Source organism: Molossus molossus, unplaced genomic scaffold, assembly GCF_014108415.1.
Source record: "Molossus molossus isolate mMolMol1 unplaced genomic scaffold, mMolMol1.p scaffold_m16_p_18, whole genome shotgun sequence".
In the NCBI taxonomy this organism is placed as follows: Eukaryota; Metazoa; Chordata; class Mammalia; order Chiroptera; family Molossidae; genus Molossus; species Molossus molossus.
The window spans coordinates 30604246-30618331 of NW_023425353.1; the positions used below are offsets into that span (position 1 = coordinate 30604246).

The following is a 14086-nucleotide window of genomic DNA, read 5'->3' on the forward strand; positions in this document are numbered from 1 at the left end:
GGGCAGACGCCGCCGCTGGAGTGGGTCCTTTGGGCCTGGTGGCAAATGCCATTGGCCTGCTTGTTTAAGGCACCCGTACAAATGAGTATTCTAATAACAACAAGAGTAACGTTTTCAGAGTACTAATAATAGGTCTCGGGCACTTGGCCCTGTGCTGTGTGTACTTCTGTCACGAACAGCAGGTGAGACAGAGACCCAGACGGTCGCTTCTCCTTCATGCCTGTGTGTTGTTATCCGGCCTAGCAATCCCGCCGCTCTCCGCTATGGCCTGCGACCTCTGAGGTCACAGGCCCCTTTTCTGCCTGATTTTAGCACAGATGAGGGGAAGAGGAAAGATCACTCGACCTAATGCACCTTAGAGTGTAACTAAGAAAATGCCCTGCCCGGGAAGGTGGTACAACACCATCTGTTTTGTAAGCTAAGAAGGGCTGCTTGCCCAGCCCGTGTGGCTCAGTGGTTGAGCGTCGACCCCTGCACCAAGAGGTCGCTGGTTCGATTCCTGGCCAGGGCACATGCCCAGGTTGTGGACCAAATCTCTAGTGGGGTGTGGGGGTACGTAGGAGGTGGCTGGTCAATGTTCTCTCTCATCCGTGTTTCTATCTCCCCCTTTCCCTTCTTCTCTCTCTAAAATAAAAAATCAATAAGAAAAAAAAAAAAGGGGGTCTGCTTTGAAAGCCACCCCCACTGGCTAGGGAGCAGGGTGGTTTATGGCGATGGGTATTAGGATCACCATAGGAGTAGCCCCAGGGACTCGGGCCCATGGGTACCAGCACATCAGCAGCTGCTGTTGCAGGGGACTTGGAAGTATTCTCCTGGAGAAGGCAGCAGAGGACAGTTTCCAAACAGGTGTTTGCCCGAGATCCGGCCCAGGTTCCCTCCTCCCTCCTTTCCTTCTTTTCCCGGCCTCCCTCCGCCTCCCTCAAGCCAGCAGCATCTCCTGGAGCTTGCGTGCAGCTAAGTGTTTCTGCCCGGCAGATCATTCCAACCACTCAGCTCTCACTGAACAGCCCTCCCAGTAATGAGACCATTGGAAAGAGCAACTGGAAAGTTTCCTGAGAGCTCAGAGTAACACTGCTGAACAGGCTTTCATTGTGGATACATTAAGATGTGCTTCTTCTGATTACCAAACCAGCAACGCTCACTGGAGAACATTTTGCATTTGCAGAAAATTGATGGGGAGCAGAAACCAAGGGGCTCTCCAATTTCTCAGAGCAGGTCCCCGTGAGTCTAAGGGGAGTTTTCTTTTTGGTGTTTTCCTGTGTACTTTTCTCTTTATAGGGTTGAGATCAGCCTATGCGTAGAGACTCTGCAATCTGCATCTTGCTTTCTGTCACTTACCATTCAGCATCAGTGCCTTTCCTGCAACCACACAGCGCTTATCTGGGGTCCCATGGTTTGCTGAGCCGTTCATGCCCCTCCTGTTATTTATCTGGGTCATTTCCAGGTTGGTTTGCTCGGTTTGCTATTGTAAATACCTTGCTACGGGGAACCGTACTGTTGTCCTGAATGGTGATGTGATGTGGCTCTGAGAACCTAAGGCCCACTGCCCACAACCCAGGATGCACCTGTGGCCCTCAAGTCACCTGGGGCCTCGGCTTTGGTGAAGGTGCTCACGATCTTGATGTCGGGGAAGAGGACCACCCCTCTGGCACTTGCGAACTGGGCGGCGGGTCTCCAGAAGCGGTCAGTGCCACGGAGCGTGATCTGGGGCTCGATGGCCTGCAGCACCATCACGTAGGTGTCCAGGTCGGGGATGCTGATGCACACGTCTTCTCCAAAGCACCTGGAGAGCACAGCAAAGCCATCCGTCACGCGGCCACGCACAAGGCTGCACACAGCCACCTCTGGTCTTGACAAGGAAGCCCGACTGCCTAAGTCTCAAGGACGGCAACAGACATTGAAGTTTAAAGACACATTACAGTCAAAACGACCAGCAACCTAGGGACGTAAAAAGATTGACTCCTGGGAGAAATGGGAATTTTCTCTACCAGCAACAAGCAACCATTAAACCTTTAATTATCCTCTAATAAAGTAATCAATGGCAACGTTAATTAGACAGCGGCAGCTTGTTTTGTGCAGTAGGATTTGGTGAGCAAATTGTTGTCGAACTGGTTGGTTACAGCCATCTTACTAAGTGACACTGCTGGGCTGGCCTCTCCTGCACTGCCTGGGTGTCCTCTCTGCATGAGGACCTCACACCGGTGCGCCTGTCCCAGGGATGCCGGCGGAGCGCCGTTGTGGCCACGCTCCTTTGTCCTGAGACACTGCCACAAAATGTGCAGGGAGCAGAATGGTGTGTGACAAGAGCGAAGCCCAAGAAGTCAGATGGACAGGGTCCCTGGCCTGGCTCCGCCCATCCTGGGCTGGGTGACTCTGGGCAAGGTGCTCGACCCCTGTGAACCCGTTTCTTCATCTCTAGGATGGGAACGACAATAATGAGTGACCTTACAGAAGTACAAATTAAATGCAAACAAGAAGGAGACCCAGAGCCCGCGTCGTGGTCGGAGGTCAGTAAATGCTGACCGATTTGATGCTCTCATGAGACCTCGTCAAGCGTGTGTGTCTTTGGCACTCTCTGGTGGTCACCTAGGCCAAGCCCGAGGCTACGGTGGAGGACCCCAGGGTGCAGATGGATGCTCTGGGAGTACTGGGTGGGCTCCAGCTGGTGGCCGCCATCATTCTGCATCTCTTGGGAAAGTTCCCAAGGAAAGGGGAGGCTGGGCAGATCCCATGTGGAGCTATTCTATCTTCTTCTCTGGGTGGGTGAGGTGTGGGAATGGTGGTGGGTTCCCATTCCCAGTTTTCTTTGGCCTTCGCTGTTCAACCCCACAATTTACAGAGGAGACCCTGCCCCTCACCAGTTCATGGATGTCTGGTCTCTGAGCCGGAGACTGCCAGTCTGGTCCCTCTCCTTCCCGCAATGTGAAGCCGACCTGGAGGAGCCTGCTCCCTACCCAGGGAGGGCCTTAGGGTGGGTGGGGGTGCCGCTCCTCTATCAGTAGCGCCATTGACTGTAATTTCTGTCTATGGGCTTTATGCAGGCACCTGTCTCAGACCCCAGCAATGGGCAGTCAGCAAACTCATACTTCCCACCCTTGGTCCTGTCCTTCTGGGCCCTTCTCTTGGCTCCAGGTGATACCCTTCCCCCTCCCAGGAGTTTTCCTGGGGTTCTCTCCTTAGCTCCCCCCCCAGGCAGCTGCCATGGCTGAGAAGTGAGTGGATAGGTGAGTAAGGTAGTTATCCACAAGCTTCAGTAACAGCCTCATGCCCTTAAATGAACTCTGCTCCCTGGAGATAATACATGCCTTCTCTTCTTCTTGGATCGGTTAAACACCTACTACGTACCAGGCACTGTGTCCCTAAATCACACCACTTAAAACCCAGCTCTCTGAGAATGTACAGAAAACAGTGTCTTCTGGGCATTAAAGCGGATACAGAAGAAAACGAGGAAGCTGGATTTGAGTTGGTGAAACAACAGAATATTTTCTTTAAGAAAACAGGACGATAAAGATCTACTGGGGTGTCCTCATAGGGACAGCACAGAAGCCGGACAGGACTGAGGAGGGGTGACCCTTGTTTTGCCAGGGGACCATCCCCGCTGCCTCAGCGGGCCCAGGCTGACCGGCGCCCACTCACTGGACTTTGGAAGAGACTTTGAGGCGTCGCACTCCTGCGGTCGGGAACTGCCTGGAGTTGATGTAGGAGACCTTCTGCAGCGCATGGTTGATGTTCCCGATGTCGTCACCTTCCATCACCAGCACGGACTGAGAGGGGTTGAAGTGATACTGGAAAATAGCAGGGGGTATCACAGGAGAGAGTGACCAGCAATGCACCCCGTCCCTTGGAGACCCTCCATCCCCACCAACAGGCTGCAAAGGACCTCGCAGGCGTCTCCAAAGCCTCTGCACGGCAGCAGCTGTGCGCCCAGACGACTCTTTCAACCCCCAAGCAATCCCTGCTGCCCCCTGGTGGGCTTCAGGGCCCTCCCCTCTTAGGTCCCCGGGGATCATAAACACCCACAGGGTGAATTCTGAACTCCTAGGCACGGTGCTCTTGCAGCTCCGTCCTCCATGGCTGGCCCATGCTCTGTGCCACTGTGGGGCCCGTGGACTCTTAGCCAAGGGCTGTTTGTCCCTCAGCCAGCAACCCAGAAATGTGGGGCTTCGGCTCCTTTCGCTGTTCTTGTCTGTGGTCTGGAACTGCTCTTCAGTTCACCCTGCACTCCGTTCCCTATCCCGTGCCTCATGGCCTTAGCTTCTAATCTTAAAGCTCACTATTGCCCTAGGTTTGTTCTCTCTTCACTGCACTCCGAGCCCCTGGAACCCCACAGGTGGTGCAGGCTCAGGGGCGACGATGTCCCTCACCGAGTCAAGGGGGTCCTCAGACTAGAGAAACCAGATACAGACTTCTGCTTCTCCACATACCTCCTACCAGTTACACTTCTTTGAATGGAACATGGAGAATGCCTTTTGTGCTGGTCTGAGTTAGTGATCTTGACATACTTCTGAGTAAGAATTATTGGGAACTGCTATTTTTTTTTAATCCTCACCTGAGGATATCTTCAGATAGAGCGGGAGGGAGAGAGAGAAGAAGAGAGAGAGAGAAACATCGATGTGAACGAGACACATCAACTGGTTGCCACCCACACGACCCCAATCGGGGCTGGGGACAAATTACAACTGAGGTACGTGCCCTTAGTGGGAACCGAACCCGGGACTCTCTGGTCCGCAGGCTGACGCTCTAACGGCTGAGCCAAACCGGCCAGGGCAGGAACTGCTATTACTAAGATGTCAGAAATCTGTCTGTGGATTCAGATTATGTATCCAATGCTCCTGTGACAGGAAAGTGAGGCATGAAATTACTTTTATGTACCTACTTGGCAACGATGATTTACTGTCGAATAGATAACATATCTACATGGTTCAGATGTACTATGTGCTCAGTGAAAGTGTTCATCTTCTTTCTATGTCCTACCCACCTGCCTTCTCCAATCTCACCCCACAGGTAATCACTGTTATACTAATCTCTTAGTGACAAATTCCATTCCTGTTCATAATTAGCTGCTTTCCCTCCTGGGGGACATGCCCGTTCTATTGTCAACAGGCTTGATCATGTCACTTACGGCACCCTTCCCTGCCAGATAGACATTTTGCCCCGTTGCACTCAGTAGTGATCATGTGACTTGCTTGGCCAACAAAATGTGGGGAGAGTATTGTTTGGTTGATACCCATGTGGAAGATTTAAGAGCCAGTTCACGGTTGGCTGGGTTGCTTTCCCTCTGCCGTGAAACTGCAAAGTTCCCTTAGGGTCTGTCCCTCAGCCTGGATCTCACTGTGAGGGTGCTATGAACAGAGCTGCCGCCCGGCTGTAAGGGACATGCAACGTGAACAATAAACTTCATTGTTACATAGCCACAAGAAATCGTAAGTCATGTGTTACTGCAGCACGACCTAGCCTATCCTGACAGTTAGACTTCAGCATTCTTATGAATATATAATCAATGAATATCCATTATTCTCCTTTCTTACACTGAAGGTAACTTCTTTACATAATATACATACTATACTATATCTTTGCCTTTTCACCCAGCTCATATCTTGGAGCTCTTTCAGTATCAGTACATAATAAGCTTCCTTATTCTTTTATACTGCAGCATAGTATTTTTAAATATTAAATAAATTAATTTTTAACTATTCTTCTAATATGAGCATTTGGGTTGTCTTCAATCTCTTTCTAATAATGCCACAATGAATAGTCCAGCACACATAACATTTTTTAAGTATGCAAATATATCTGTACAGTTATTCCTTACAAGTGAAATTGCTAGATCAAAACACATGCATTTAAAATGTTGACAAATGTTGCCGAATCCCCCACGGCTAGGGATTCTATCAATATCCACTCCTTCTCATGGTACATGAGAACGTCTCTCTTCTCAAAGCCTCAACAACAGAGCACGCTGTCAGACCTTGGAATTTTTGCCAGTCTGATAGGTGATACATACCATCGTAGTGTTGTTAAATTTGCATTTCTCTTACCGCGAAGGAGACTGAGTAGGCTTTCGTGGGCTTAGGGGAAAAAAATCTATCTATTTGAGCTTTTGCCTGATATGACTTGCATGTCCATGAGAGTTCCTAGTTCTGTGCCTGGACCCTAACAGGAGGTGGATGTCTCATGAACACTCTGGTGACACTGTGGCCTTTAGCCAGCTGAAAGCTTAACCTCTGTCTCCTTCAATTACCATGTGAATGTGTCCTTGTCCCCTCCTTGAGGCTTCCTCATCTTCCCTCATTTAGGTCCCCGTGGGCCCGTATAGGGCTCAGGGAACAGCAGTGTGATGATTACAGTGCAGTGACCATGAGCTCCGTGAATCCCAGTCCTAGCACCTGGTGAGCCCCGTTAGATGAAGAGTGAATGGTCCCCCCACAGCCTTCATTTCGCTCAGTAGCATCTCCTCTGACTCCCCGAAGGGACCCTTCTTTTGCAGTCACTTGTCTTTCCAGGCAAGCCTCTGTGGGGGTCATTATCATGGCTCCTCAGACCCTGTTCTTTCCTTCCAGGGCATCCTGCAGACTGCACTTGCCAGCTGCCTGGACCGCTCCGGCAGGGCCATGTGACTGCAGCTGGCCAATGAGATGCGAGAGGAAGCAATACAGAAGGTCTGGGCCGAGCAGCACAGTGCCTGCAGGATGCTCCAGCCGATCTCTTCCTCTGCTCTGGTGGCTTGTGGCGTTCTAGGCAGAAACCCCACTCCACCTCCCGACGCAGTGTGAGAGAGACCTTTACGCACCAAGTCATAGAGATTTTGGAGTAATTTGCTACTGCAATCAGTGAGCCCCTTGGAGGACCTCCGCCCTCCAGGCACGGCCCTCCCGTCCTCAGGGCTCTGTGGCATCCCTGGAGGATGATGGGCTGTGCCGCGACCACCCCCAGTTCCAGTGCCAACTGCAGACGGAGTGCAACGTCGGACTTTCTGGACTTTACTTCCTCATTTAAAATAATGAGGGTATTAATATCGACCTGTCTGGGGCTTAAATGAGATAACACATATAAAGTGTCAATTATGGTAGCTTTTGTCACAATTCTTAATATTGTCATTATTTCCACATTGAGTCTTTGCCTGTGCTGGTTTCCCAGCCTTCGCTGCTTGTCTGTCCTCAGACCAAGCTCCCTCCTGTTCTGAAAGCCCTGAGCAGGGTCTCTCCGAGCTGTGACGTCTGGTCACAAGTGCCACTGCCTGTGTGGTGACGCTGCCCTCGGCCCCGGTGCTTCTCTCTTGTCCTGATGACTCACTGGCTGCCCTGCACTGGTGAGTCACTGGACAGTTGTTCTTTTTTTATTTTATTGATTTTACAGAAAGAAAAAGAGGGAGAAAGAGCTAGAAACATCGATGAGAGAGAGCATCGATTGGCCATCTCCTGCATGCCCCCCACTGGGGATTTAGCCCACAACCTGGGCATGTGTCCTGACCGAGAATTGAACCAGCAACCTCTTGGTGCATGGGTCAACACTCAACCACTGAGCCACACCGGTTGGGCGACAGTAGTTCTGAGTGTTCACGAATCACCAGATTCAGATTTAGGCAGATTCAAGGTCATTCTTCTAAAAATATCACTTAACAGTCCTGGCCAGTGTGGCTCTGTGATTAGAGCATCTCTCCCCCATTTCTTCCACCAAAGGGTTTCGGGTTATATTTCTAGTCAAGGGCTTGTACCTGGGTTGCAGGTTCAATCCCCAGTCAGGGCACCTGAGGGAGGCAACCAATTGATGTGCATCTCTCACATTGATGTTTCTCTCTTTCTCTCTCTCTCTTTTCCTCTCTCTTCCTTTCTTCTAATCTCTCCAAAAATAAAATAAATTTAAAAAAATCCTTAGATGAGGATTAACAACAACAACAAAAAAGATTATTAAAAACACCACGTATGTTCTGACAGGTTTTTCTGCCCCATCACCATCCCTACTAATAGTATAGTAGAGTTGCCGTCTGTCTGTCTGTCTGCTGCCCCCAGTGGGCTGTGCACACGGCAAGGGGAGGGTCTACTGGCTTTTTGCAGCATCAGTATAGGGTCTAGCACATGACAGGCATGAAGCGAGGTGATGACCCCTGCAGAGGAGGCTGATCTCTGAGCCCCGCCTCAGGGCTGAGCCGGAAAACCAAGCAGTTCTTCCGGGGGGTGGATCGGCTGCCACCCGTGGCAGCCCCACTCCCACGGCACCGCGGCGGGGAGGACGGGAGGGAGTGTGCTGCAGCTCCAGTTAAGGCCCTCGTCTGGCTGCCAGAGCATCCCAAGGACGCCGCAGGGCCTAGCCACCAACACCGGCCTTGCAGGATCAACAAAGCAGTTTTGTTTGTTTTTTAAGTCGCAATGTTCACAGCCCTGTCATGACTGAGGGGTGGTCTCTACTTGTGTGGGATGTAGGGTGATATTGGCATTACTCAGGGGCAGATGATGGCTTCCTGGGGACCCAGCAAAGGGTGACAGTGTTCACTCTCCCCTGGGAGCTGTGCTGTAGCCATGGTGATTCCTTTCTTCTAGCCAAGGAACTGCTAGACGGAAGGCCTCTGCAGAGTGGTCGGCTCAGAGGGCTGGCCTGTGTCACCAGCCACGTAGCCGGCTGGGGCATGGGTGAAATCCTGTTCTCTGAGGATGGGCTGGCCGTGGCAGTCCGGGCACCGTGCGTTATCCCCTTGGGCACCTGCCAGCCTCTCTGGGCCGGGCCAGAAGATTTGCCACGTTAGAGGCTCCGCTGAGACGACCCTCACCCAGGCGGCGGCACCACATGCAGAGCCGGCCCAGCCGCAGGAGGAGATGGATTTTGTTGAGAGCCTACTTATTAGGTGTGCTAGGGGAGAGCTATATCTGCATCTATGTCTGTGTCTCCATCTGTGTCGGCATCTACATCTATTTCTCACCTGTATGTTTATCTTTGCTATATCGGATATATAAATATATATGAAGATATACATAACATTCCATTCTTGCAACATCTCGGCAAAATATTTAGTCCATTTTTACATGAGGGGAGTGGGGCTTAAAGGACAGAGTCCCTTGCCAAGGTCACCCTGCTAGTAAATATCCGCAGTGTGATTTGAACCCAGGACTGTCTCGTCCCAAAGCTCCGCTCTTCCCCACTGTCCCGCGTGGTGCCGGCGACAGACTGCAGGGACGCTGCTCTGGACCTCAGAACAGGGAATTCTTCGGGAATGTGGCTGCTCCACAGAGTCGTGCGTGGAGACGAGACAGTGACCACCGACTGCTTAATGACACACATGCTGGAGAGATGTCCAGACATGGGCGTGGTCCGGGGAGAACAAGTGAAAAGGAGAAGCCGAGCTGGGCCCTGTGAGCCCACAGGGACTTCCCTGAATCACAGAGGACCTCCTGCTTTCATGAACCAGAGAGGAGGGAGGGCCTGGGACTATAAAGAAAACAGCAGTCACTACTCAGAAACAAAATGAGGGCTACATGGAGGGGGGGCAGGCAGGCAGGCCGTTTTAATAATTTTAAGAAAGCTTTCTAATCTGAGTTTGGACAAGTCCTTGAGCCCCACTCTCCTTACTTCTGAAATGGGGTCATACTATTTAATTTGTTGTGAGGAGTAGGGATAAGGCACATGAACAGCCCCGGTGGGTGCACTGTAAACTGTCTCCTCATTAACTTCTCACACGGTGCTGCAGTTCTCGCTGGCTGCGCCCTAAAGCGTGGAAGCCTCCTTTGCACGGAGCGGTTATGAGCAGGTAGAATTCTGAGCAGTCAGGTTAGCCCCTCAGGCCCCCGGACTTTGTGTCACTTGGTTTAGTGCCCCCTCTTCCACAGGCAGTGACTGCTACGGGACATCATGGTGGTTCTCAATGCACACGTCGAGGATGTGTGTTTTAAGTTCAGCGTCTCTGCTTCATTTGTCCTGTAGTACTTGGGATCTGGAAACTGCACCCCCACAGGATGACCCGCTGCAGAGAGGACCCACTGGGTGGCGGGGAGCAATCCAGAGTCAGACAGAGAGGGGAGGGTTGGAGGACCGAGTTCTGCATCGCTGACCTGACAAAACACTAAGGAAACCACCGCAGGTCGAGGGTCAAACCCAGGCTCTGCTCATGAAGACATCTGTGTGAACTGTGGGTGAGCAGCTTGCCTGGAGCAGCTGCCAGGGAGCAGACTTCCCTGCACAACAGGCAGTCCTGTGAGCGTCCTTCAATGACGGGTGATTAGCTATCGAAGCACCCGTGTGCGCGCGTTTGGGAGTGTGTGTACTTCGCGCACGTTAAGCCATGCTCTGGAGAGTCTCAGCCAGTGTGTGTTCTGCATGGCTCCCCTCTGACCCCGTCTCCGGGGCGAGCATCCTAAACCCCACACTGGCCCGGATCAGGCTCCCTGGTCTGGACTGCTTCCTGTTGCCGACAGAAAAACAGTGATCACCTAAACTTAATTTACAAGGCCCCATGACGTGGCCTGTGCCTGCCTCTCTGGTCACACTTTCTACCTCTGGTCTTGCGATTTGGGGACTTGTGACACTGGCCTTGGAGTCTCAGTGTGCACTGCAGGGTCCTCAGCCCTCTGCCCTCACTCAGGCTCCTGGTCCCCCTAGAGTGGCTGCCACCCTCTCCCCTGCTCCCCAGGCCTTTCTCCGGGTTGGTCCCTCCCCGTCCTGAAACTCTGCCCCCTCCCAGGAGCCTCCCCTAACTGCCCTTCCCCAGGCTCTGGACTCTGAAGGACTGCGCTCCTGAAGACCAAGGGCTCGGAACATTCGTCTTTGTGTCTGTACGCAGCCGAGAATGGAACACACGGGTGTCCGTGGAAGGTCTGCTGACCCACCCGTGACATAGACAACAGCAGGATGTGCTCAGATGGCTGGCCCCACAGCCCGCCACATGGCAGAGCGGCACCAGCCCCTGCCGCTTCAACAGAGGGAGAAGCAGGCCCAGGGCAGTGCAGGCCGGGTGGAGCCCTCCGCAGCCAGCACTGGGTGGGGGTGGGGGGGCTGGGAGCCCTCGGCTCTGGTCACACCCTCCTCGAGAAATGACTAAGAAGGGAAACTGCACAGCTTAATGGGCCTCAGGGGGCTGTCCTCTGCCCCCAGGGCAGAGGGAGGCCCACCCGCCTTCCAGAGAGGCTAAGGGGCTGCCTGCACTAATGGGGTCCCCTGTGACTGAGTGAGGGCTGCCAGGATGTTTATCCTGCTCTGTGCTCAGGACCCCAGAGCCTTCATGCTGAGACCCAGGCCAGGCCAGAGCCGTCCCTGACTGTCAGGGAGTCACCTGCTGAGGCTTAGTGGGCCACATCCTGCCCTCCCCTCCCCTCAGGAGGAGCTTTCTCAGAATGCGGCTTTGGTTCTCTTGGATTGTCCAAATGTTTGTTTTTTGCAAGTATGATCAAAATCGTGATTTTGTTTACATTCCCTTTGATGGCCAGAGATAGCTCGGAGCTCAGCCTGGGCCTCAACTAAGCAATGAGAGACCCTGCGATCTCCACATCTGTTTTCCAATTCTGCCCGCCAGGACTGACCTTCCTTTCTAATTTGTACCTTACATGGTCCAAACCTTTTATTTTAAAAAATATCTTTGAGTGTACTCCTGCCTGCTGCTTCAGTTACTTCAGGGAAATAAACAACAAAGCAAGCAAGCAAGCAACCAACCAACAGGTGAAATACAAGGCTCCCTGCAGGTGGACATTGAACACGTGCCCGCTCTGGGGTAGTGAGCTGAGGCTCCGTCCTCCAGGGCTTCACCTAGGAGCTTCAGGAGATGGCAGCAGGGGTCCGTCATGGAGTCACAGTCACTGATCTGTCCCCTGTGGCAGCACCTCTGCCATGACACCACTCTGTGCCACTGGGCAGGACGGGACTCCACCGCCCGAAGTGCACTGGCCCTGGGCAGCCTCCTTCTCATCAATCTTATTGGGGCGGTGCTGGCTCCTTCCTTACCTTTATTCCTTGGCCGAGGCTTTCCAGGGAGTTGAGATCCAGCCCTTCCTTGCAGGCCTGCAGGCAGGAAATCACCTTCTGACTCTCCATTTTCCCAGGGCGGATGGTGAGACTGGCCAGGCTGCCGTGGAAGAACTGGGCAAACCGCGGTTTGGTGACCTCTCCTCCTGAAAGTCAAGCAGCACTGTTATTTGCCCCGTGGAGGTGAGGCATGAAACACCGCTTCCAGGCACCTTGGCTGTGGAGCCGAGGACACGGTGACTGTGCCCCCTAAACCTGCACTCTTCCTTCCAGATGGTGAGCGTGGTGGCCAGATTCTCAGCAAGAGGACGTTATATGCCGCCAATACCTTGGCACTCCGAGTCGCACCTGATTCAGGAATCCTGGAGGTTCTGAATTTTAAAATAGTTCTTTCAGAGACACCAACTGTCTTAGAAGACAAAGGCCCCACAGAGTAGAAACAGGAAGGAGGGGGAATCTATCACTGATTAAAAGCCGGCTGGTGCCAGGCTGTGTGCTGGGGACGTGACCTGAGTCAGCCTGCAGAGAGGCATCATTGTTTCCAACTGACGCCCGAAGCACCTCGAGACTCAGGAAGGCTGGGGGACTTGCCCCAGCACACACGGCTGCCCCCTGGGGCTGGTACTCCAGTCCTGGCCTGTCTGACTCCAAAGCCCGCCTGTGCTCCCCCATGTTCCGCGGGCGGGCCCTGGAGGAATCCCAGAAACCCCACCCCGTGGGCGCTGGCCCTCTCGAAGTGAGTTTACCTCACATCAGCTCAAATTCAAGTTCCTTGGCTTAAAAGGACATCCTTGACTCGGTTCTACCTCTGACTTTCTTCTCCTGGCCTACTCCTGTTTTCTACTGTTCTCCACGGACTGAGCTGAGCCCTGTCTGAGCTGGGTCCGCTTCTCAGCATGTGAAAGTGTCTACTGTGGCTTGTGTTGCCACACCAGCCTGGAAGTTGCCTCCTTGTATTTTCTCCATGGTTTTCCAAATCGCCCCACCGCCCACCCCAAGGTCCACCTGAATCCTCCCCTCCACCGGGAGGCCTTCCCACTGACTTCTCTGAGCACAGACCCCTCCCACCTCCGGGCAGCCCGCTCCAACACCCTTGCCTTGATCTTGCTCTTCCATTTGCTCAGAGAAGCAGCAGAACATATAGAAAAGATGAGTTGGGGTCAAACTTCACCTCTGTAATTCCCTGAGAAGATCTGTAAGTGCCTGAGCCTCTGCTTGCTTGGAGGGGACACGCATGGGTTGTGCCTCCTGGTTCTCTGGGGCTCACTGGTGGGTCCTGCAGCCTCCCCAGGTCCCCTGGGCTCCTGCGATGCAGGGCCAGCTCCAGTGAGGCACCTCCCTGTGAACAACTCCCAACACCACAGGGAGCAGATCCCCGAAAAGTTTGGCCCCACAGACGCACAGCGACGTCTCTGCCCCCAGGGAGCGGCGCTGCACCAGCACAGTCAGGACCAGCCCTGGGGCAGAGGCACAGGGTCTCCTTTGGGCCCTAGCTCAGCCTGCGGGAGCGCACGCTCCTGACACCTGCATTCCCTTATTCCTGAGGGTCTCTCTGCTTCTTAGTAGCCAAGCCTTCACTCTTCCGATCCTATGTTTCAGTTCATAATTCCATTTTTCTGTTCAAATGACTGTAGTTTCTCTCTCCTGATTGGGTCTGAGCTGATACACCCTCTGTGTTTACACACACAGACCTTTGCTCACACACATCTCCCCTCAACTGAGATGCCACATCCAAACTGCAGAGCAGGCAAATCCACTGGTCCTTTACAGCCCCTTACGGCCCCCGACCCTGCTGCTCACAAAAACCCTTCATGAACGTGCCCTCCCCCTGCCCTCAGCCCCCTGCCCGCCGTGCCCTCCCCCTGCCCTCAGCCCCCTGCCCGCTGTGCCCTCCCCCTGCCCTCAGCCCCCTGCCCGCCGTGCCCTCCCCCTGCCCTCAGCCCCCTGCCCGCCGTGCCCTCCCCCTGCCCTCAGCCCCCTGCCCGCCGTGCCCTCCCCCTGCCCTCAGCCCCCTGCCCGCCGTGCCCTCCCCCTCCCTCAGCCCCCTGAGTCTGGGAACACTGACAGTTCATTTTAATGAACCCCTCACAGCCCAGCATTGATAGTTACTGGTTTATGTGTGTTTTATGTCTTCAATCCCCTA

At 53.5% G+C, this 14086-nt stretch overlaps 1 protein-coding gene across 1 annotated transcript in view; it reads right to left on the bottom strand.

Annotated features, from left to right (window-relative positions):
• The window catches only part of CLSTN2 (calsyntenin 2), a 157130-nt gene that overhangs the window by 11879 nt on the left and 131165 nt on the right, over positions 1-14086 (bottom strand). The window contains exons 10-12 of the mRNA XM_036267466.1: positions 11923-12089; positions 3637-3785; positions 1584-1783 (exon numbers count right to left, since the gene is read on the bottom strand). Of these exons, the coding sequence (XP_036123359.1) occupies positions 1584-1783; positions 3637-3785; positions 11923-12089 (516 nt within the window). The remainder of the gene's footprint in view (positions 1-1583; positions 1784-3636; positions 3786-11922; positions 12090-14086) is intronic.